This window comes from Heterodontus francisci, chromosome 47 (genome assembly GCF_036365525.1).
Source record: "Heterodontus francisci isolate sHetFra1 chromosome 47, sHetFra1.hap1, whole genome shotgun sequence".
NCBI classification, from domain to species: domain Eukaryota; kingdom Metazoa; phylum Chordata; class Chondrichthyes; order Heterodontiformes; family Heterodontidae; genus Heterodontus; species Heterodontus francisci.
Window position 1 is genome coordinate 8428221 of NC_090417.1, and position 25283 is coordinate 8453503.

Sequence of the window (25283 nt, forward strand, 5' to 3'; positions counted from 1 at the left end):
GACAACTGCACATGAACGGGCAGCAGACGATTTGCAGATTGAAAATTGCATTCTCGCTCTCCCCAGTCCATAAACAAGCTCCTCAGGTAGCTTAATAGGCCCTTAATTGAAGGCAAGTGGGTTCCCAATTTCCTCCTCTCCATCCTCACTTTGAAAATTGAAGAGTGTCGCGGAGGAGTCGGGATCCAGAGATGCCTTCCGGGAACGTGATTTTCAATCCGTGCCTGCACTCATCCTCGCCCCCATAGCGTTTTGAAAATTCAGCCCTGTGTTAACTCAGACATTTGTCGTTGTCCATTCATTGTTGCTGGGTCCTGTTGCCACTAAACTGCTGACCACCCAGCATCCCCTCTTGGTCCTCATGTTAGCTGATATTGTTAACGGTTCTCTCTCTTCAGGTGTTCGTCCTCTCTCCTTTAAACCTGCTGTCATCACCCCCTCCTCAAAAAAACAACCCTTGATCTCACCATCCTTGCAAACCACCATCCTAACTCCAACCTTCCTTTCATCTCCAAAGTTCTTGAACATGTTGTCACTTCCCAAATCTGCTCCCATCTTTCCTGGAACCCTTTGCTTGAATCTCTCCAATCAGGTTTCTGCCCCTCTCCATTGTCGCCTGTAAGGATGGGACAGCTCTCACCTGGTTCCATTCTTATCTAATTGTAACCAGAGAATCACTTGCGATGACTCCTCTTCCTGCTCATGCACCGTTACCTCTGGTGTCCCCCAAGATCTATCCTTGGCCCCCTTTTATTTCTCATCTACATGTTGCCCCTCGGTGACGTCATCCGAAAGCACGGCAGTCGTTTTCACATGTATGCTGACAACACTCAGCTCTAGCTCAATACCCGCCTCTCTCAACTCCTCTATTGTTGCTAAACTATCAGACTGCTCATCCAACATCCAGTACTGGGAAGACTGAAGCCATCATTTTCGGTCCCCGCTTCAAACTCTGTTACCTAGCGACTGACTCCAACCCTCTCCCTGGCAACTGTCTGACATTAAGCTAGTCTGTTCACAACCTTGAGGTCGTGTTTGACCCTGAGATGAGCTTTTGGCTTCATATTCACACCATCACTAAGACCGTCGGTTTCCACCTCCAAAACATTGCCTAACTTTGCCCCTGTCTCAACTCATCTGCTGCTGAAACCCTCATTCACACATTTGTTACCTCCTAGACTTGACTATTTCAATGCATTCCTGGCTGGTCTCCCACATTCTACCCACCGTAAACCTGAGGTCATCCAAAGCTCTGTTGGCCATGTCTTAACTCGCACGTTGTGCTCGCTGAGCTACATTGGCTCTCGGTCAAGCAAACATCTTGATTTTAAAATTCTCATCTTTGTTTTCATATCCCTCCATGGCCTCACTCCTCCCTAGCTCTCATTTTCTCCAACCACACAACCCTCCAAGATATCTGTACTCCCCTAATTTTGGCCTCTTGAGTATCCTCGATTTCAATTGGTCCACCATTGGTGGCCACTCCTTCAATTGCCTCGGTGCTAAGCTCTGGAGTACCCTCCCTACACCTCTTCATCTAACTCGTTTTTTTCCCCTTTAGGATACCCCTAAAAACCTACCTCTTTGACCAAGCTTTTGGTCATCTGACCTAACATCTCCTTATATGGCTTGGTGTCATTTTTTGTTTTATAATGCTCCTGTGAAGCACCGTGAGATGTTTTATGACATTAAAGGCGCTGTTTAGATATACATTGTGGTAAGTTGGGTCCATACATCAATGGGGGAGCATCTTCACTTCCAGGACTTCAGCAATTCAAGAAGGCCCAGCACCACCTTCTCAGGGCAACTAAGAATTGTCAATAAATATGGCCTTACTAACTTTGGCCAAATCCCATGAACAATTTTTTTTTAAAGTAGGAAATCTGAATCAAAATAATTCAGAGTAATTGTCACAAAGTTGAGAATCGTACTGTTGCTGAACGATGGAATTATCTAGATGCAAGATGGCAGCATTTAATATGAAACCCAGAAAATATCTCAGGCCCAACAGTGTTCGCCCACACACTGAATTTCACAGCCATGAATTAACATAAGGCTTGTATTGCATATTGACTAATAAGGGTTTTTGCCCTTCACAGTTTGCATTACCTCACAGTCTGACTCTTGTCCTTTCCATGATATTTCACAAAATGATTATTATTTGCTCTGAAGGCATTTTCTTCAAGTTTGTTTATATATAGAAAGCTGCTTCAATCAAGGCAAAACTGAACTGGGCAAGCTGAGCAAATGGTCATTTGGGTTCAGGCCTGAGATTAAAACTCTTTCCTCTACCATTCTTGACCATCATTAATTAATTAATTAAGTTAATGCATAATAATTATTTCTGCCCTCTTTTCAGAATCTCCCCAAACCTTGGAATTTGAAAAATATGTGAGTATAATGTTACCAAAATATGGAACCTTGTTTTGTTCCATTAGTAAGTTACTGGTATCATGACTAAATGGTGATTTGAAGGGACAGCAATTTAACAAGAAACATGTAACCTGCACTTGTAGAAAAGGCAGTCACCTCAACTTCAGGAATGAGACTGTGCCAACAAATATGTAGGGGGTATTTTGACTTTGGGTGATAGTATAAATTGAACGATATCGGATCAGCCACTCATTATACATCTCTCCCAATTTTCATTTCCATTTGATTCGATACAGCCTAAAATTACCCCCAGTGTTGAACATCTTGGTCTTTATGTGCAGTAAACCAGAGCATGCTAGAAATACACAGCAGGTGTATCAGAAAGAAAGACAAATTCACATTTTGAGTGTAACGTTGTCAACAATGTAAAACTGAGAACCAAGACAATCCTCTCTGGCAAACTTGGAAATCTAGCCAGGCAAGTCAGCAGTACTCCAGGGTACTGATGTTAATCAATTAGCTAGCCTGGGCTGGGATTCTTCCGACTCAATTCCAGATAAGCAGTAAGCCAATGTCCTAATGGGTGGAGTGGTCCTAATCACACATGTAAGGGAAGCTTCCCAGTACCCTTCGCTGATGAGCACAGTATGTGATTTTAGCTCATTAAACTCCAGCAGTATCCCTGCAAACACTCGCAGATTCCTAAGCCTTGGTTTTTGGCAACTTACACATAAATTCTCTGCCCAAGTAAAGTGGGATGTGTCCCTATGGGGAGAGAATGTGCACTCTGCATCAGGCAAACAATGGTACGGTTTGGTGATTCTTAAGCAGAATGATATTCTTCCACAAACACAAGTTTGTGAAGACACATAATTGGTCAAAAAAAACATTATTTTGCTGATCTTGGAGGATCAGACGTGTCTTTCTCACCTCAGTAATTTTTATTCATTACTCCTTTGAATGGCATTTTATCTTGACAAGCGGCTTTGATGATAAATATTCTCTTATTCCCTGCAGGTCCAGCCTTCCACCTCCGCTACCAACCCGACCCAAAAAACCCAGTAAGTGAATAGAGATACTCTTCTCTTCTGCTTTTTTATGATCACAGACAGGCAGTAAAAGTGTTCAGGAAATTGATGTTCAGGTATTGATGACAGCATGAATGAGGAAAACTAGAGCGAACCCATGTACAGAAATGTGGAATGGGCTTCCCTGGTGACACTGCTGGCCAATGTCTGAAATCTCTTGCATTTCATTTGGGTCCTGCTCCTCATTTGCTTCCCTGGATATTGCCTATCTGAGGCTCCAAATCCCAGACTATAAAGCGTGGAATGAGAAAATGCCATTCGTCCAACTCATCCTTCCATAGATTCTGCCATATGTTCATGATGGGCAAGCGAACAGCAGAGCAGCCTGTGTTTTTATACAAGACTGATGACAACTAAAACAAATCATCACCCAACATCACTGAGTTCCTGAATGAATGGCTAAAATCGGTAGTTTCCACCATATCTCTATAGAGTTGTGTTCTAAATAATGAAGAGTTTTAACAAAGTAAATACGGAGAAACTGTTTCCAGTGGCAGAAGGGTCAGTAAGCAGAGGGCACAGATTTAAGGTAATTGGCAAGAGTTCCAGAGGCAACATGGGGAAACATTTCTTTATCCAGTCAGTTGTACTGTCTGAAAGGGTGATGGAAATAAATTCAAGAGTGACTTTCGAAATGGAATTGCATAAATACTTGAGGTGGAAAAATTTGCAGGGCTACGGGGAAAGAGCAGTGCAGTGAGATGAACTGGACACCTCTTTCAAAGAGCTGGAATAGGCACCATGGGCCGAATGACTCCTTCTGTGCTGTATCATTCTAGAATTCTGATGATCTTCCACATAAGATATAGTAAGAGACTGGAAGAACCTGCAGAATTCCTTCCCCTGTGGCTTTAGCCAATAGTGGATGAAATTTAGCACACTGCCCTCTTGATTCAAGAGGTGGACTTACACTGTGGCCTCAGGTGTTCTCCTGATTGGTGCCATAATTTTTGAAAGAAAACTGTTTATGTGATTTTGGCAGGGGTTTCTACCTATCTTCTGCTGAAGTTACATTTGTTTGGAGGTGTCTTCAAAGTATATGCAAGGCAGGCTGTTCTTGGTTCTAGCTTTGTGCTAATTTATGCTCTATATATTAACTTCTTCCACAACCAAAAATCTTGTGTCTGGATCAGAAGGTTCTGATTTCAGGCTCATACCAAATTTGAGCAGGGGTCATTGGACGTTTATTAAATGTGGGAACTCTTATCTCATATTCTCCTTCTTGGCCTAGGGATGCTGAGGCCAGCTGTAGCTGCCTTGGTGTCACCCTGGTTAAGATGAGTTAACAGACTGGGATCAAATCTAGGACTTTCTTGGTCTTTATGGCGAGGCACTGCACCTGGGCAGCTGTCAGGGCAGCTTTTTGTCTATTGTAAAGGTTAGCAAAGACAGAGGACCTTGCGAAGAGCTTTAACATCTGCTCCAATAATTTATTGCTGTACAATATATTTCAAGGTATCTTATCTATATTGAAATTCCTGTTATAGAGTCATAGAGTTATACAGCACAGAAACAGGCCCATCGACCCATCGTGTCTGTGCCGGCCATCCAGCACCTAACTATTCTAATCCCAATTTCCAGCACTTGGCCCGCAGCCTTGTATGCTATGACGTTTCAAGTGCTCATCGAAATACTTCTTAAATGTTGTGAGGGTTCCTGCCTCTACCACCCCTTCAGGCAGTGTGTTCCAGATACCAATTTTTTTCCTCAAATCCCCTCGAAATCTCCTTCCCCTTACCGTAAATCAATGCCTTAAATCTATGCTGATTGTAATAGGTTTGTCAGTGATGTGACTGTTGTTGTTGGATGAGAGTTTGTTATTTCACAGCTTTTTCTAAGTTCCTTTTTTAATAGCTAACAGATTGTTATGTTATCCTGTTGATAATAGATCACCAAGATGAGCAAACGTGGTCTGAGAATGAGCTAGTAAGTACTCAGAGTTAAATCTCCTTTACTGGTTATCAACCCTATAAAAATATAAAGCTGTATTTTAACAGAATAAATCTGTGAAATTTGCTCCACCCCTTCATGTGCCTCTTCCTCCCTGTCTCTCCCCCAACTCCCCTCCACCAACCCACCAACCTCCACCACAAAAGTCTCTGCTTTATGCATCTCTGGAACTCTGGAATTCATCTCAGCCAGAGAAAGAATTAGCATCTATATCACATCTTTCACAATCTCAGTCCATCCCAAAGCATTTCAGAGACAGTGAAGTACTTTTGAAATGTAGTCACTGTTTTAGGAAATGCAGCAGCCAAAAAGTGCACAGTAAGCTCCCACAAACAGCAGTGAGATAAATGGCCAGATCATACGTTTTAATTTTGTTGGTTGAGGGTTAAATTTTGGCCAGGACACCTGAAAAAATCCCAAGTTCTTCTCTGAATAGTGCCAAGGGATCCTTTCTGTCCACCTGAGACAGCAGACAGAGCCTCGGTTTAATGCAATGCTCCTTCAGTCCTGTATTTAATTAGATTAAATGCTGAAGTCTCTGGAGTTAGGCTTGAACCCACACCTGTCTGTGACCCCTGAACCAAGGTTGGCAAGTACAGACATAAGAAAGCATGAAATCACCCACCACATGGAGGTAGAGACACAGTAAAGGAGAGGTAAAGGTAGGACATGGACTCCAAGTGTCAACCTTGGCACAGTGTTGCAGTCTCACCTCTTAAGAAGAAGGTTATGGGTTCAAGCCCCACTCCAGAATGTTACACCTGTAATTTAGGCTGACACCCTAGTGCCTGAGTGAGTGCTGCAGTGTTGGAGGTGCTGTCACTAGGACAAGATGTTAAACCTTTCAAGTAGATGTAAAACTTCCCATGGCACTATTTGAAGAGCAGATGAGTTCTCCTAGTGTCCTAACCAACATTCATCCCTTAACCAAACCTAAAACCGATGATCTGGTCATTTCTTTCATTGCTGTTTGTGGGACCTTGCTGTGCACAAATAGGTTGCCATATTTCCTGCATTACAACAGTGACTACAATGAAAAGTAGTTCATTGGCTGTAAAATGCTTTGGTACATTCTGAGGTTGTGAAATGTGCTATATAAATGCAAGTTCTTTCTTTTCATTCTGCTAAATTAATCTCCTGACAGAAAGTTCAGCAGAATTTCTCCCTAACACTCTTCAAAAAGCAGTTGAGAAAGCTCAGGAATATTTATGTAAACTTCGAAGTTCTATTGTTCACTCCTGACCTTGTGCATTATACAGCTGACAATCCCAAACCCAAAAGCATGGAAATCTTCCATATCTGATTATCTATTCCAGACTTAACTCATAATAACCTTCAATCTTCAGTCTGCACAAATATTCATCCAGCTTTCTTGTCTTAGTAAAGTTAATTTTTTGTATTGACGCAGTCACAGACATATTTAAAAGCCCAGTTTCATCACATCAGCCAGTTTAATCTGCCTAAGTTGCTAATGGCTTTTTACTGGTAAAAGGGACACTGGCCCTCGCCATCGTGAAAATAAGCACCAGATGTTTGGTATGCAGGACAGTGTCCTAGTCACTGCTAAAAATTTCCAAATTTCTTACAGGTTTTCTTTACTTTAAGAAAATTTGAATATCAGTTTAAACAGTCTTGTGCTGTAGAAACAATGGAGTACACAAGATGCAAATTACCCGGGGGAATGTGGCTAATTTTGCAGCAGACTGAACAAAGGGCCTTTGAATGACGAGCTGATGAAACACAGCCAATAAGCAAATTCCCAGTTGTTGCAGTAGACATGACATTGCATGTGATGCATATGGCATTACAAGAGCACAACCCATTTATATTACAGTACTGGCTCAGACACAGATCTGTAATGCGACAGAGGTTGTGTCCATGCTGCTACAAACAGGGAACACCACCTTGTGAGATTGTTTTGTTTTCACTGTTAGAAGTATCAGCAGTGTTCACCGACATCAACAGCTGATGGGGCTGCCATTTTGTTCTTGCTCAAGTAGACCAAACACTCAGCCTGCCTCCCAAGGTCAATAGTGGTTTGAGATTTACTGACCTCACCTTCTTTATCGCAACTTTGGAAATAGTCATCACCAGAACAAGTTTGTAGCAAATTACAGATTGTATAGTCATTGGTTGCTAAAGACGATCTGCCAATTTTCCCCACCTAAATTGGAAAGGGTACAATGGGAAGCAGAAGATAAAGTTGCACAAAAAAACAAAAGCATAACTGGCTTTGAATTTTCTGATTAAAATTACATGAAATGCAGAGAAGTGGTTTTTTTTGCTATTTGATTATAATTGCAGGTAAGTGTTGCTCTCCATTTTGCATAGTTACTAGTCGATCTTGTATGTAGAGACAAGACCAACAACAAGAAGAACTTGTATTTATATAGCGTTTTCAATGTAATAAGATGTCCCAAGGTGCTTCACAGAGGCATGATAAGACAAAATAAACAAAATATACATTGAGCCATATAAGGATATATTAGGGCAGCTGACCAAAAACTTGGTCAAAGAGGGGTTTTTTAAGGAGTAGAGATGCAGAGAGGTTTAGGGAGGGAATTCGAGAGCTTAGGCCCAAGGCAGCTGAAGGCAAGGCCACCAATTGTAGAGCAATTAAAATCAGGGATGCTCAAGAGGCCAGAATTGAAGGAGTGCAGAGATCTTGGAGGGATGTAGGCCTGGAAGAGATTACAGATCGGGAGGGACTAGGTCATAGAGAGATTTGAAAACAAGAATGAGAATTTTAAAATCGAAACTTTGCTTAACCATAAGCCACTGTAGGTTAGCGAGCACATGGATGATATGTGAACAGGATCTGGTGTGAGTTAGGACATGGGCAGCAGAGTTTTCTATGACCTAAAGTCACTTGTGAGCTCAAGTAAGATTTAGAGGAAAGGGAGATAACTGAACCAAGATGGGGGTTGGGAGAGGATGCAGATGAGAGAGGGAGAAAGAACTGGGCTGAGGAGAGAGAGTGAGGAGGGGTCATGGGACTGTGGATGCAGAGGTGAAGAATAGAGGAGGGGAGAGGGTGAGGATGGGGGTGGAGGATTGTGGAAGAGCTATAAAGGAAGGAAAAGGAGATAGAGGAGAGCGCAGAGAGTCATATACAAGGGGAGAGGAGGGCAGGAAAGATAGAAGGGGAGAGGAGAGAGCATGATGCAGAGAGGGGACAGCAGGAAAGGGTGGGGAGAACAAAGCGGTGGAGCGGAAGGAGAGAAGGAGGGGTGAAGGAGGATAGACAGGAAAATTAGAAAAGAGGATGATGGAGGGGTGTTGCAGAGTGAGGTATGGGTGAGGGGATGGGAAGGAGAGAAGAGAGAAAAGAGCAGAGAGAGGGAGAGGAGGGGAAAAGAGGGGGAGATCAGGGGAGGGGAGCAAAGGAGATGTAGAACAGGGGCAGGCCTCAGCAGAGGTGGGTTTGAGATAAAAATCTTCACTTGTGGCATGCCCGGGAGCTATTTATGTCTTATTGGAGGTGGTGGAGGTCACTGGTGCCTAATTCTGGCTCTCAGGGGGAGCCGATTTCTATCTCAGCAGGGGTGCCAGGGTTAGGAATGAGTAAGTGCCATTGTTCACCGTCGGATTTTTTTGTTTCAGTATCTGAAGGGACGATGCTTGACAGATCTTGCAAATCCCGCTGAAGGCTTCTGGTGATTGTGACCAGGAGTCTCATTATGGCCTGTCACTTTACCATTGCCTTTTTAGGGAAGGTGGAGGTCAGTAACATACATCATTGGATGGTGTTGCATGTTTTGCTGCCTTATGTGGATCTCGGATAGTTTAGTTACCCTTTTCATCAATTTCAACTGTGATATCATGATTGCCTCTGAGTCTGAAGACTGAGGATTCAAGTCCCTTTACAGAAACTTAAGCACATCATCTAGGCTGGCACTGTGTGCTATATGGAGGGATTGCTGCACTGTTGCAGCTGCTGTCTTTTGGATGAGATGTTAGATCAAGAGCGCATTTGCCCTTTCTGTGGAAGAAGTGCTGCTGTGATAAAATGGAAAGGAAAATTAATGAGGACTCTGTTGTACTTCATTGCAGGAGAATGGATCTGAGGATGAAGATACCTATGAACCACCCCCCGTTGAACGACCCCTGAGAACTGTTACCACAATTGAACCTACCAATAACAATGATTACATAGGTAAAGCTGAAGAATTGATTCTCACTGTGGTAGTTTGTGGTAGAGTTAAAATTATCCCTAAAATATCTCTAACACTATCACCAGTTGCTGTGGATTATGGGCCAGTCTATGGAATTTTTAACAGACAACATACAGCTCAGCGGGGAATGAATGAAGTATGATGAAAATCCTCTTAAAACCAGCACCCTTTTCTCCACTTTGTAATCATTTGAAGCAATTTTAAGCCACTTAATTCAGGGTCATCATTTATAGGAATTGTAAAGAAAGTCTTGAGTATTACTGATCGTCAATAATCAGCAGCCAGAGAACTGGTCTGCAGATATCTGTAAATGATTAATACCAGCTAGATTACCCAGGTAAAGATTAACCATAGTGCAGTTGTTTCTCACAGATATCCTCTTATTTGTAGTAATTCAAACAATCCAAATACACAAGATAATGTGCAAGTTAATAGTTGATGCACAAGATAAGGGTTCAGGGAGTTGGGGGTAATATATAAGCATGGACAGAGGATTGGTTAATGGACAGGAAGCCAAGAGTAGGCATAAATGGGGCATTTTCAAGATGGCAGGCTGTAACTCATAGAGTGCCGAGCCTCAGCTATTTACAATCTATGTTAATGACGTAGACGAAGAGACAGAGAGTAATGTAGCTAAGTTTAATGACAATGCAAAGGTAGGTGGAAATACAAGCTATGAGGAGGATACAGAGAAGCTCCAAAGACATTTCGACAGGTTAAGTGAATGGGCAACAGGTGGCAGATGGAGTATAATATGGGGAGTGTTCGTAAGAACGGAAGAGCAGAGTATTTTTTAAAAGGCTTGAAATTTCTAAATGTTGATGTTCAGAGAGACCTGGGTGTGCTCATACAAGAAAGCAAAAAGTTCGCATGCAGGCACAACAAACAATTCGGAAGGCAAATGGTATGTTGGCCTTTATTGCAAGCGGATTGAGTACAAGAATAAAGATGTCTTGCTACAATTGTACAGGCCTTTGGCGAGACCATGGTCAGAATTATTCATTGGGCGGGGCCCAACGGCCGAAAAGTAGGGGGCGAGCCTGCCTCTGCCAGGCTTGGGGAGCCAGGTCAGGATTTTTCGCTCCCGAGGCTCGTAATTGGTCTTGGGCGGGGACTTCCACCTCCTTGAGGCAGGAATTCCCACCTAATGGAGCTGCCGGCCGGCAGCTCTTAGTCCCAGCAGCGCCACTGTGAGTGGTGGCCACTGCTGAGACTACACCCAGGCATCGCAACCAAGGTGAAGCACGGTCTGGAAGACAGGTAAGTATTTAGGGCCTCTCTGGGGGGGGAGGGCGGGGTGAGTGTTGTGTGTCGGGGGCAGTTGGGGCTTCAGGGGCGGCCCTCCGTGGTGATCAGGAGGGCCCTGTCCACCCCACCAGCCCGCACGAAGGCCGCCTGGTTTAACCAATCGGGGTTCTTGAGGCTTTTGCCATCTGGCTGCCGAGGATAAAATACCCGTGGTGGCAGAAGTAGGCCCTTAAGTGCCAGTTAATTGGCCACATAAGGGCCTTCATCGGACAGGGGAGGACGGACCATTTCTTGCTGCAGCGCCTCATAACGTTGAAGCGGGGCAGGAGGGGATGGGGAACGGTCCCCCCAACCTCCCACTCAATTTTACAACCCCCCACCACCAGCCCGCTCATTAGGGGGCTGTAAAATTCCGGCCATGGGCGGAATACTGTGTGCAGTTTTGGTGTCTATATTTAAGAAATGTTATACGTGCATTGGAGGCAGTAGATTGGTCCCTGGGATGAGAGGGTTATCCTATGATGAGAGGCTGAGTAAATTAGGCTTATACTCTCTGGAGTTTAGAAGAATGAGAGAAATTTCTTCACTTAAAGGGTTGTGAATCTTTGGAATTCTCTACCCCAGAGTGTAGTGGTAGTTACTTGTTGAATATATCTAAGGCTGGGATAGACATATTTTTGGTCTCAGGGAATCAGGGGATATGGAGAGTGGTTGGGGGGGTGGGGGGAAAGTGGAGTTGAAGCCGAAGATCAAAAGTGGGATTCGGCTGCTTTTTTTCCGGCCGACACAGATGCGATGGGCTAAGTGGTCCCTTTCTGTGCTCTAAACTTTCTATGATTCTATGATTTTCCATTAGCCATGATCATATTGAATGGCGGGGCAGGCTCGACAGGCCATGTGGTCTCCTCCGACGACTGTTTCTCATGTTCTTATATTCTGATGGCTCTGTTGAAAAAGGAAGTGATTAATTGAACCAGTGGATCAGATCAAAAGATCTATCTCCAGTCTGTACTAAGTAAAGCTCCTTTTCACTATTCAGTGACATCTGATGGGTAGTTAGTGGATATTGGGTTAAGATAAAAACGTGCTTGGTTGTGGTGGTCAAATAACCTGATAACACTTGCTGTCTTTTTTAAAAGTTCATTCTTGGGTCGTGGGTGTCGCTGGCAAGGCTGGCATTTATTGCCCATCTCTTGTTACCCTTGAGAAGGTAATGGTGGGCCTTACTCTTGAACTGCTGCAGTCCATGTGGTGAAGGTACACCCACAATTCTTTTAGGTAGGGAGTTTTAGGATTTTGACTCGAAGTTTAAATATGTAGAATGAGAATGTGGCAATGGAGAGCAACTGAGGATGGTGTAACTGTACCCAGACTGAGTCAGTACCTTCAGGAGAGGAAAAGGGGAGAAATTTGGCAAAAATATCCGACCAAGGTTTATTGGCCCATCGAAGTGGGGTAGAGCTGAGCTTTCGCCCATCCTTGCCCAGGAAGAGATCCCATCCCAAATGACAAAGGTAGGGGTCACTAACATCATGGGCAGTGTCTGCAAGGGCACATTGGTGATGCCCACCCCAGATTGACCCAATCCACCCTTGCCAGTCTACCTAATGTCTCCATGAGGCCCAAATGGTCTCCTCAAAACAATGAACGTTTTAGGGATCATTTACCTAACTTGAGAAAAGGTTTAGGGCCTTCAGAAGGACACAAAGAGACATATGGCAAGTATCCTATGGCATGAGGTCCATTAAAGCTACAAAGACCTGAAGGGAGGAACTCCTTGAGGAATCGTGGGAATCCCTACTAACACACCCAATTGAGGTGGGGTAAAGCAGAAAATCTATGCATGGTCCATATCCCCAACACCTGACTGGAATTTAAAGGTCTGGTCTAAACGCAGCAGAATGCTGTCAGAGCCAGGTTCCAGTCCATATTCTGGGTCCCCTTGATTGGGAATGGGACTTAGACCCTCTCCAACCCCAAGGATTTAGGGCCTACGATTTTCATCATCATTGTTCAGAAATCCATTTGATTTTAGAAAATGCTTATCTTTGTGTTTTTGCTTTATGCAGTAGCTCAAGCTGATTTTCTTGAATGTTATCAAGATGGCTAGCCTTTCTCGATTATTTTAAGCAAACAGGCAATAGGTCATTTGATCCAGAGAGCACTTATCAGCAGCACTGCTGTTAGTGCAAAAAGGTGCATAATTTGTCCCTAATTCCAGGCTGCCATCGCTCACAGTTCCACCAGTCACATATTGATTGATGCATGCATTGGGAGCCACCATTAGGAAATTAGTACGAGGGAGAATCAGCTACTTGCCCTGCAATCAAACTTATAAAAATCATTTTTATAAAGAGGTTAAATTTTGAAAAAATGTTGTCCTCTGCTCATTTCATCTGAAAGATGCCTCGAATCATTGTAAAACTCTTCTCATTTCAGAAAGGTCAGTCTTAACCAAGACATCAGCATCCTTACCCAGGCCAGCACCTAAACTACCTGCAGATCTCCCAAAGGTATGATGAAACAATCAAAATGTAACTTTCAATTTTTGGAGACTGTGGATTCCTTATTGATCAGAGTGTCTCAGTGAAATGCTAGATAAGGTCGTGTGCTGCTTTTGATATGCCTGCACTTCACTTACCAAGACCAGATTTACAAAGTGTAAAGTACTTCCTGTTGATTTGAAGATATCAGCCCCAAAAAGCCACAGGGCAGTACAGAGCAGGGTAAGTGTCCGCCAAGAGGTCCAATGATCCACATACCTTTGACAAAAATTACATCGAGGGGAAATCTGCTTCTGTTGAGCATAAAACTCCAGAGCCATATCAGCCTTGGCTCTGTGTCCGCATTCTTGCCTCAAAGTCAGAAGGTTGTGGGTTCAAACCCCACTCTACAGACTTGATCACAAAATCCAGGCTGAGTCTCTAGTACAGTACTGAGGGAGTACTGCACCCACAACCTTCTGACTGATGTAAAAGTGAGACCCCATCAATCTTCTTAGCTGAACGTAATAGATCCCATGGTGTACTTTCAAATAAGAGCAGGGGACTATCATGTTTCCAACAATACAATAATGACCACTCTTCAAAAGTAGCTGTGAAGTGCTTTGGAACATTCTGCGTTCATGAAAGGTACTACAGAAATGAAAATCTTTCTTTAGGCTGGTGTGGAGTAAGCATTGGGTGACATCCGTTCATCTTCCTTCATAGAAAGGCGGCCACTGAAATACATCAGAAGAAATTGCTTGGACAATTCTTCAGGGGCCCAGGCCACAATCCTGGCCTGGACCCTCTCCCTGGTAAGTCCCATGATTGCCAGTTGTTTGGCCAATGGGTTCATCTGACCAGGCATACCTGGGTTGCACATGAGGCAGGCTCCTAAGAAGGCTGGGAAAATGGGAACTCCAATGTGTGGAGTCCCGAGCCCCATGCCTTGGAGGGTGGAGTCAAGCCCTCTTCCATCTTGACCTTGGCTGGAATTTTGCTAGCCCTTTGGAGATAGGCTGGTGAGGCGGAAGGGGTAGTAAAATGGCGGCAGAAGGCATCGGGAGGGAAGCCCAACATGTTCTCATCGCCAGGGGATATTCTGAGCAGTAGGAATGATAGTGGCTCAGCTACCCGCTGACTGGAGACAGGTGGCCAATCAAGGTAATTACTTGGCCTACTGATGGCCATTTTACTGTCCTCCCGGCATTTTAATGGCATCACGATGGTACCCCTTCACCACATGGGGAACATAAGAACTGAAGAACATAAGAAATAGGAGCAGGAGTAGGCCTTTAAGCCCTTCGTGCTCACTCCGCCATTCAATGAGATCATGGCTAATCTTCTACTTCAATACCATTTCCCTGCACTATCCCCTTGATGATTTTCAAATGTAGAAATCTATTGATCTCAGTCTTGAACATACCCAACAACTGAGCCTCCACAGACCTCTGGGGCAGAGAATTCCAAAGATTTACCACCCTCTGAGTGAAGAAATTCCTTCTCATCTCAGTCCTAAATGGCCTGCCCCTTATTTTGGGACTGTGTCCTTGGGTTCTGGACTCCCCAGTCGTGATGCTATTAGAATGCAGGTTCAGCAAGTAATTCGGAAAGCTAATAGAACGTTATCGGTTATTGCGAGGGGAATTGAATACAAAAGTAGGGAGGTTATGCTTCAGTTATACAGGGCATTGGTGAGAGCACATCTGGAGTACTGTGTACAGTATTGGTCTCCGTATTTAAGGAAGGATGTAAATGTGTTGGAAGCAGTTCAGAGACGGTTTACTAGACTAAAACCTGGAATGGGCGGGTTGTCTTATGAGGAAAGGTTAGACAGGCGAGACGTGTTTCCAAGAGTAAGAGGGCGACTTGATTGAAACATATAAGAAACATGTAAGAATTTGAGAGGTCTTGACAGGGTGGATATGGAAAGGATGTTTCCCCTTGTGAGAGAATCTAGAACTGGGGGTCACTGTTTAAAAATACGGGGTTAAGACATTTAAGACAGAGATGAGGAGAAATTTTTTCTCTCGGAGGGTCATGAGTCTTTGGAACTCTTCCTCAAAAGGCAATGGAAGCAGAGTCTTTAAATACTTTTACAGTGGCTGAGGTAAATAGATTCTTGATAAGCAAGGCGGTGACAGGTTATCGGGGGTAGGCAGGAATGTGAAGTCGAGGTTACAATCACATCAGCCATGATCTAACTGAATGGCAGAGCAGACTCAAGGGGTTGAGTGGTCTACTTCTGCTCCTAATTCGTATGTTCGTACGTATGTTTGTATGCCAGCGACTCCGAGGCAGCCTCCCAATGGCTTCCATGCCACCGCTGAAGGGTTCACCCCTCCAACTGCCAGGGCCTGCCTGCCGGCACATAAGCAATTTTGTGCCAGCGCCCTCTCTTTCCCCTTACAGCCTCAGCTGTGCCCACCTCTACTGGCGGTGCCGCAAGAGACTGCAAATCTGCCGGCCCTCTGATTGGGCAGCAGCTCGAAGTGGCAGGCTATTATCCCAATGGAACGGCGATCCTGGCGGTGGTCTCTTAATTTGCTGCTGCCAGTAAAATTGCTGCCACAGTTTCTCTGTTCGCCCACACGGGCTTGGGACCTGCATTTGGTCCTGACATCAGGACTTACGGTGTACTGAAAAAATCCCAGCTCCAGTTTCTGGTGCACTCCTGTTGAAGTTGTGACAGGAGTCCACCAGAACAGCCAAGCATTGTTGGTGTCACTGTGTCTCTTTGGAAAATGTTGCCTGCTATCGTCATATTTCTAAGCTTTGAACCAATTCCTAGCCTGTGCTGAGTTAGACAGGGCAGCTGTGGAGGCACATAAATTAGCCTTGGTATCTCTCAATCAGAGAAATGTAAATCAGGCAGGGATCCTGTTCCTGATTAGTATCAAGTGGCTCCTATGGGAAAGTTTGTGTGCCTGCTTGGCTGTGATAAACCCCAATTCCCACCTTCAACAGTGGTTAAATAGCATGCTACCACCATCTGTGTTCACAGGAAAATAATGGTTTCAGCTCTGTTTTAAGATTTTATATTTTTTGCTGTGCTGATTGTACAGAGTGAAACAATGTGGCTTTCACAGTCGATAATGAGCCCACTGGCAGGAATGTAAATAACTGCAACAGGAAGTTCAGTTAGCACTCTGCCCACTGCATGCATTCTTGCCAACTTTCACAGGTAGTTTTCTCTTTCCGCCCTGAAGGAAAACAAATACTCTTTCTGGACACAGTTTCATATTTGCCAAGAGCTCTCTGTTATCCCAGCTAAGTGACCAGCCTTCACATCAGTCTACACATTTGCTAACTGCAAACTATTCACAATGTATCAGAACTGAGTTCTTTCCCAATTAAATCTAGATACTTTCCAGTGGGAGTCACTGGATACCAATCTTCTCTTCTTTGGCCTCCTTGTCTCGAGAGACAATGGGTAAGCGCCTGGAGGTGGTCAGTGGTTTGTGAAGCAGCACCTGGAGTGGCGATAAAGGCCAATTCTAGAGTGACAGACTCTTCCACAGGTGCTGCTGATAAAATTGGTTGTCGGGGCTGTTACACAGTTGGCTCTCCCCTTGCGCTTCTGTCTTTTTTCCTGCCAACTGCTCGGTCTCTTCGACTCGACACACTTTAGCCCCGCCTTTCTGGCTGCCCGCCAGCTCTGGTGATCGCTGGCAACTGACTCCCACGACTTGTGATCAATGTCACAGGACTTCATGTCGTGTTTGCAGACATCTTTAAAGCGGAGACATGGACGGCCGGTGGGTCTGATACCAGTGACGAGCTCGCTGTACAATGTGTCCTTGGGGATCCTGTCATCTGCCATGCGGCTCACATGGCCAAGCCATCTCAAGCGCCGCTGGCTCAGTAGGGTGTATAAGCTGGGGATGTTGACCGCTTCGAGGACTTCTGTGTTGGAGATACAGTCCTGTCGCCTGATGCCAAGTATTCTCCGGAGGCAGCGAAGATGGAATGAATTGAGACGTCGCTCTTGGCTGACATATGTTGACCAGGCCTCGCTGCCGTAGAGCAAGGTACTGAGGACACAGGCTTGATACACTCGGACTTTTGTGTTCCGTGTCAGTGCGCCATTTTCCCACACTCTCTTGGCCAGTCTGGACATAGCAGTGAAAGCCTTTCCCATGCGCTTGTTGATTTCTGCATCGAGAGAAGGTTACTAGTGATAGTTGAGCCTAGGTAGGTGAACTCTTGAACCACTTCCAGACCATGGTCACCGATATTGATGGATGGAGCATTTCTGACGTCCTGTCCCATAATGTTCGTTTTCTTGAGGCTGATGGTTAGGCCAAATTCATTGCAGGCAGCCGCAATCCTGTCAATGTGTCTCTGCAGATACTCTTCAGTGTGAGATTTTAATGCAGCATCATCAGCAAAGAGGAGTTCCCTGATGAGGACTTTCCGTACTTTGGTCTTCGCTCTTAGATGGGCAAGGTAGAACAACCTGTCACCTGATCTTGTGTGGAGGAAAATTCCTTCTTCTGAAGACTTGAACGCATGTGAGAGCAGCAGGGAGAAGAAGATCCCAAACAATGTAGGTACGAAAACACAGCCCTGTTTCACGCCACTCAGGATAGGAAAGGGGTCTGATGATTCGCCAGTATGCTGAAGTGGGCCTTTCATATTGTCATGAGGTGATGATACTTAGTAGCTTTGGTAGGCATCTGATCTTTTGTCGTAGTCTGAAGAGACCACATCTGCTGACGAGGTCAGAGGCTTTGGTGAGATCAATGCAAGCAACGTAGAGGGGCATCTGTTATTCGTGGAATTTCTGCTGTAGCTGGCGAAGGGAGAACGGCATGTCAATGGTGGATCTCTCTGCTCGAAAGCCACACTGTGCCTCAGGGTAGACACGCTCAGCCAGCTTCTGGAACCTGTTTAAAGCGACTCGAGCGAAGACTTTCCCCACTATGCTGAGCAGGGAGATTCCATGGTAGTTGTTCCAGTCTCTGCGGTCACCCTTGTTCTTATAGAGGGTGATGATATTGGCATCACGCATGTCCTGTAGTACTGCTCCCTCGTCCCAGCACAGGCAAAGCAGTTCGTAGAGTGCTGAAAGTATAGCAGGCATGGCACTCTTGATTATTTGAGGGGTAATGCAATCAACAGCAACATTATCCTCTTCCCTCACCAAAATGTGTTGAGACAGGCACAGCATTCTAAACTGCTGCTCCATCTGAGATCAGCAAACTTAGCACAGCGACAACGCCAACACCCTGAACACAGTAAAATATCCCTAGCTGTTTCACAGGAGCATTCCCAAAGCACATTTGACACCAATTCACATAAAGAGACATTAGGATCAGTTGGTCAGAGGTAGGATTTAAAGAGCGTCTTTAAGGAGATAAAGAGGTGGAGAAGTTTAGGGAAGGAATTCCAAAGCTTAGGGCCTTGGCAGCTGAAGGCATGGCCTCCAGTAATGGACAATGAAAATTAGGGATCTGCAAGAGACTGAAATTGGAGGAGCACAGCATCTAGGAGGATTGTAGGGCTGCAGGTGGTTTCAGACATAGAGAGGGTGAGGCTGTGGAGTTGGGGGGGAGGGATTTGAAACAAGGATGAGAATTCTTAAATTGAGACGTTGCCAGACTGGGAGCCAATGTAGATCATCGAGCACAGGGCTGATGGGTGAACGGGACTGACTGTTCTAGACTTGATGGCTGGGATTTTATGAGTCCTGCAGCATTCCCGATGGTGGGATCAGATGCTGGCATAACTTCCGCTTCCACCATTTTTTCCTTATCCCACTTGATTTGAGATATTAATTGAATGTTGCACCGTTGGGCACGGGAGGCAAATGCGATCATGCGGCGGGATGACCTTTCATTGGTGGAACCTGCCATCACTGGGTCAAGCACCATGATAGCCACGGATATAAAGCATTCTCTGTTAGCAGCCTAAATGAGCGGCAGCATTCCTGTCATGTAAGTCTCTTCAGAGTTAACAAAATTAAATCTTTTGCTTAATTGAAAATGTTTTTGCCTCCCTTAATTTGTGAAACCCAGCATCAACTGACTTTTCTTTCCCCCTGCAGCAAAAGCAAAGCAGAAGTCAGCCTGCAGGCAGCATCCCACCCCATGATTCAGACCATGCAGGGTCTCCTCCAGGCCGTCAGGAAAAGTTGGGAGGTCCTCCTCCCTGAAGATGGAGTCAGAAAACCCTCCTACCTGACCAAAGCGGCCTAGATGGAGGTAGCAGAGGAGGTCTCGAACTGTAGGGTGACGCACAGAACCTGGGTTCATTGTTGCAAACGGATCAATGACTTGCTCAGATTGGCATGGGTAATTGTCTTGGCAAAGCAGGTCCATTGTTTTTTTCCCTGGCTCTGTGTCTTTAAGACGGAGGGTAGACAAGACATGCAGTGGAATGCGTGAGCAGCTCTGGTGTCATACAATAAATGATCATGCGCCAAGATGACGATTGGCATTGTTTATGTACTTGGATGTGTCATGCGAAAGTCACTCCGGAATGAGTGATGTTGATGCATGGTTGTATGCATCTTTTGAATGTCATTAAATCTGCACCGTCTCCTGCAGGATAAATACACCCACAATCAGTGCGAGCATGCTAAAACAGGAGGAGGTGTCCCTGTTAAGAGGATGCTGACCCTAGCTGAGGAGAAGGCATCACAGATGGTGCGAGAGGAGGGAGGTGAGGTAATCACAGATGGCAAGGCAGGATCGACAAGGCATAAGGATGAACTGTTATGTCCACTCTTGCAGCCATAGCTGTACACCAAAGAAAAGTGTATGAACTCAGGTGCATCTGATGCTTCATGTGGCTGTTGCTGTCTCCACTGCAGGTGCCTGCACTCATAGAAACATAGGAGCAGGAGTAGACCATTCAGCCCATCGAGTCTGCTCCGCCATTCAATTAGATCATGGCTGATCATCTACCTCAACGCCACTTTCCTACGCTATCTCTATATCCCTTGATGTCATTTGTCTCCAGAAATCTATTGATTTCTGTCTTGAACATGTTCAGTGATTGAGCTTCCACAGCCCTCTGGGGTACAGAATTCCAAAGATTCAACACCCTATGAGTGAAAAATTCCTCCTCATCTCAGTCTTAAATGGCCTACCCCTTATTTTGAGATTATTTTGCCTAGTTCTAGACTCACCAGCCAGGGGAACCATCCGCCCTGTCATGCCCTGTAAGAATTTTGTAAGTTTCAATGAGATCACCTCTCATTCTTCAAAACTCTAGAGGATACAGTCCCAGTTTCCTCAGTCTCTCCTCATAAAACAATCCCACCATCCCAGGGATTAGTCTGGTGAACCTCTATTGCACTCCCTCCATGGCAATTATATCCTTCCTTAGATAAGGAGAACAAACTGGACACAATATTCCAGGTGCGGTCTCACCAAAGCTCTAAACAATTGCAGCAAGACATCTTTACTTCTGTAATCAAATCCCCTTGTGATGAAGGCCTACATTCCACTTGCCTTCCTAATTGTTTGCTGCACCTGCATGCAAGCTCTTAGTGACTCATGAACAAGGACACTCAGGTCCCTTTGGACACCAATACTTCCCAACCTCTCACCAACTAAGAAATATTCTGTCTTTCTCTTTTTTCTACCAAAGTGGATAACTTCACACTTATTCCATCTGCCGTGTTCTTGCCCATTCTCTTAGCCTGTCCAAGTCCCCTTGAAGCCTCCTTGCACTTTCCTCACAATTTACATTCCTGCTGAGTTTTGTGTCATCACAAATGTGGAAATATTACAATTGTTCCCCACATCCAAATCATTTATATATTTATAACCAGGGGACATAGATTTAAGGTAAGGGGCAGGAGGTTTAGAGGGGATTTGAGGAAAAAAAAGTTTCACCCAGAGGGTGGTTGGAATCTGGAACATACTGCTTGAAGGGGCGGTAGAGGCAGCAACCCTCACAGCATTTAAGAAGTATTGAGATGAGCACTTGAAGTGCCATAGCATGCAAGGCTAAGGGCCAAGTGCTGGACAATGGGATTAGAATAGATAGGTGATTGATGGCCTGCACAGACACGATGGGCCAAAGGGCCTGTTTCTGTGCTGCAAAACTCTTTGACTCTAGATTGTGAACAGCTGTGGCTCCAGCACGAATCCTTACAGTACCCCACTAGTAACAGCCTGCCATCCTGAGAATAGAGTCATAGAGTTTTATAGCACAGAAACAGGCCCTTTGGCCCAAGCGCCTGCGCCGACCAACAAGCACCCGTCCTAACTAATCCCATGCAGCACAGGTAGATAAGGTGGTTAGGAAGGCATACGGGATACTTGCCTTTATTGGCCGAGGCATAGAGTATAAGAGCCAGGAGCTTATGATGGAGCTATATAAAACGCTAGTAAGGTCACAGCTGGAGTACTGTATACAGTTCTGGTCACCACACTATAGGAAGGATGTGATTGTACTGGAGAAGGTGCAGAGGAGATTCACCAGGATGTTGCCTGGGCTGGAGCATTTCAGTTATGAAGACAGACTGGATAGGCTGGGGTTGTTTTCTTTGGAGCGTAGAAGGCTGAGGGGGGACCTGATTGAGGTACACAAAATTATGAGGCATTGACAGGATAGATCGGAAGAAACTTTTTCCCTTAGCGGACGGGTCAATAACCAGGGGGCATAGATTTAAGGTAATGGGCAGGAGGGACCTGTTTATTCCTACTCTCTGCTTTCTGTCTGTTAACCAATTCTCAATCCACACTCGTATATTACTGCCAATGTCATGCGCTTTAATTTTGTTTACTAACCTCCTGTGTGGGATCTTATCAAAAGCCTTCTGAAAATTCAAATACACCACATCCACTGGTTTTCCTTCACCTATGCTACAAGTAACATCCTCAAAAATTTCCCAACAGGTTTTGTCAAACATGATTTCCCTTTCATAAATCCATGTTGAATTAGCCCAATTTTACCACTATTTTCTGTGTCCAGTTATCACATCCTTCATAATAGATTCTAACATCTAACTCCCTACTACTGACAAATTAATAGATGTGTAGTTCTCCATTCTCCCTCTTGCTCCATTCTTAAATAGTGGGGTTACTTTCCAGTTTGCAGGAACCTTTCCAGAATCTATAGAATTTTGAAAGATAACCACCAATGCATCCATTATCTCTATCGCACCTCCTTCAACACTTGAGTTCTGGAACGTCGCGAAGCCCAAGAATCCTCCTCTGGAGGGAGAGATGAAGCCAATACCCCAGAGGGTGCACTATCATCTGCCTCTTCTTCCACCACCACCAGTAATGATATATTCACATGGTCTGCGGGGGTGGGGGGGGGGTTTAGATTAGCATCTGGGTCACAAGCTCGTGGTGACTAGACATCCCAGCAGCTGAGGGAGCATGTGCCAGCTGGGCCTCCTGACAATCGGAGGACTGCTGCAGACAAGGCCCCTGTTTAACCCCATGCTCATGATGATCCTGTTTGTTGCTATGAGAAGTCTGCTGGATGTGCAGCAAAGCCATGTGGAAAAGATGTCGGAGATGCCTGAGGCCATGCATAGCTTTGCACATGCCATGGAGGAGTCCATGCAAGCCATGATGTCTGCCATGACCCAGGGATATAAGCATATGACTTCATCAGTCAAGAGTTCAGCAGGCTCCGTGGCGAGTCTGGTTGAGCACTCGAGCCATATGCGATCTAACCTGCACTCCATCGCTGTTGCCGTGGGCTCCTTGCAGCAGAATCGAAGCGAAAGGGGGCCGAGGAACCTGGACCTCTCTATGGGTGCTCCTTCCCCTCATGGAGACAGGCAAGTAGCATTGTGCACACAGATGGAGGAGGAGCCAGCTGCCCCGGGTCCTCCCTCTCAGGACACCCTCAGGGTAAGTAAGTCTCGTCCTCCCTCCCCTCCCGATATTGAGCCTCTTACATCTAGCAGGCGAACACATGGGGAATACTCAATCACCCTTGCTGCAGACCCCCAGTAGGATGGAGCCGCCAATCCTCCGTGCCTCCAGAGGATGCCCACCACTGCATTTACAGCAACGGGGCAGCGCAATGAGCAGATTGCACCTCAGCTGCTAATGTTGGAGTTGCACCTAAACATAATGGTGGGAAACATAAGATGAAAAGGTTTTGAGCACAAAGTGGCACAGGTGCTGTAATATTGTGCACATTTTTCTCCATTTTCAATATATCTTTATTTAGTTCTTGTAAGTCATTTGCTTGGTTTCATTTGAAAAGGAAAATGTTTATTGGAGGCATATTGCAGCAACGCATTGTTGCTTGCAATGTCTTTCAGAAAGTGTCCAGTGTCCATTTTTCCCATTGATGTTAGCCTTCAGTCCTCAATGATGGCTGTATCTTGTCTGCATATTTTTCAATTTTCAAAGGATTAACATGCCTTCCATTCATGGATAATTGGTCACTCCCTTACTTTCCTAGCATTGTTGTGTTCTCCGTTCCATCGTAGCCCAGAGAACACTAGATCTGCTGGTCATGTCAAAGTGCTGCAACGCTGCAGCTTCCTATGTGTGCAGTTTAATCCCTTGATGCATTTCAATATTTTCAATGGAGACACCTGTCGCTTTTAATGAAGTGGATAGTATTACAAGCCATTTAATACATCTCCACTGCAGGTTCATGTGCTGTTGTCATAATAGTACTTTTTGATTGCAGCAACGATGAAGACCTCAGGCATGTGTGAGCATATTTGGAGAATGCATGTTCTCTTCTCCCAACGTTCCTTTCTGAACTGGCTTTTTGTTGGCTGAAATGCGCAAATATGAGGTTTTCCCTTATGTCCCTTGCATGTCTCTCCAAGGCCCTGATATCTGCAATGGCATCGTTTGCATTGCTGTCCTCCTCTTTATGCTCTTCATCATCATCCTCATCTGAGGAGGACTGGTGTTCCTCCTGTTCCTCCGCCTGCAGAAAATAGCCATGTCTAATTGCCAGGTTGTGCAATGCACAGCAGACAATGATGATTCATGACACCCACTCTGGTGTGTCATGAAGAGTCACTCCAGACTGGTCATACGAACATATGAACATATGAATTAGGAGCAGGAGTAAGCCACACAGCTCCTTGAGCCTGCTCCGCCATTCAACAAGATCATGGCTGACCTGATTGTAACCTCAACTCCACATTCCTGCCTCCGCCCAATAACCTTTCACCCCTTGCTTATCAAAAATCTATCTACCTCTACCTTAAAAATATTCAAAGACTCTGCTTCCACCACCTTTTGAGAAAGAGAGTTTCAAAGACTCATGACCCGCTCATTTCTCCTCATCGCTGTCTTAAATGGGTGACCCCTTATTTTTAAACATTGACCCCTCGTTTTAGATTCTCCCACAAGGGGAAACCTCCTTTCCACATCCACCCTGTCAAGACCTCTCAGGATTTTATATGTTTCAATAAAGTCGCCTCTTATCTGCTAAACCCCAGCAGACAGAAGGCTAGCCTGTCTAACCGTTCCTCATAAGATAACCCGCCCATTCCAGGTATTAGTCCCGTAAACCTTCTTTGAACTGCTTCCAACGCATTTACATCCTTCCTTAAATAAAGAGACCAATACAGTACTCCAGGTGTGGTCTCACCAATGCCCTGCATAACTGAAGCATAACCTCCCTACTTTTGTGTTCAATTCCCCTCGCAATAAATGATAACATTCTATTAGCTTTCCCAATCACTTGCTGAACCTGCATACTAACCTTTTGCGATTCATGCACTAGGACACCCAGATCCCTTTGAATCTCACAGCTCTACAATCTCTCACCATTTAGATAATATGCTTATTTTTCATTCTTCCTGCCAAAATGGACAATTTCATATTTTCCCACAGAATACTCCATTTGCCAGATCTTTGCCCGCTTACAAAACCTATCGATATCCTTTTGTAGCCTCCTTATGTCCTCTTCACAACTTACTTTCCTCACAGTTCTGATGAAAGATCACAGACCTGAAATGTTAACTTTGCTTCTCTTTCCACAGATGCTGCCAGACCTTTTTTTTTAATTCA

General features: G+C 45.0%; 1 protein-coding gene across 1 annotated transcript in view; it reads left to right on the forward strand.

Moving 5' to 3' along the window:
• LOC137357154 (B-cell linker protein-like) overlaps positions 1–25283 on the forward strand; it is a 56871-nt gene that overhangs the window by 3971 nt on the left and 27617 nt on the right. The window contains exons 2-7 of the mRNA XM_068023254.1: positions 2360–2391; positions 3391–3434; positions 4444–4496; positions 5316–5387; positions 9465–9567; positions 13274–13347. Of these exons, the coding sequence (XP_067879355.1) occupies positions 2360–2391; positions 3391–3434; positions 4444–4496; positions 5316–5387; positions 9465–9567; positions 13274–13347 (378 nt within the window). The remainder of the gene's footprint in view (positions 1–2359; positions 2392–3390; positions 3435–4443; positions 4497–5315; positions 5388–9464; positions 9568–13273; positions 13348–25283) is intronic.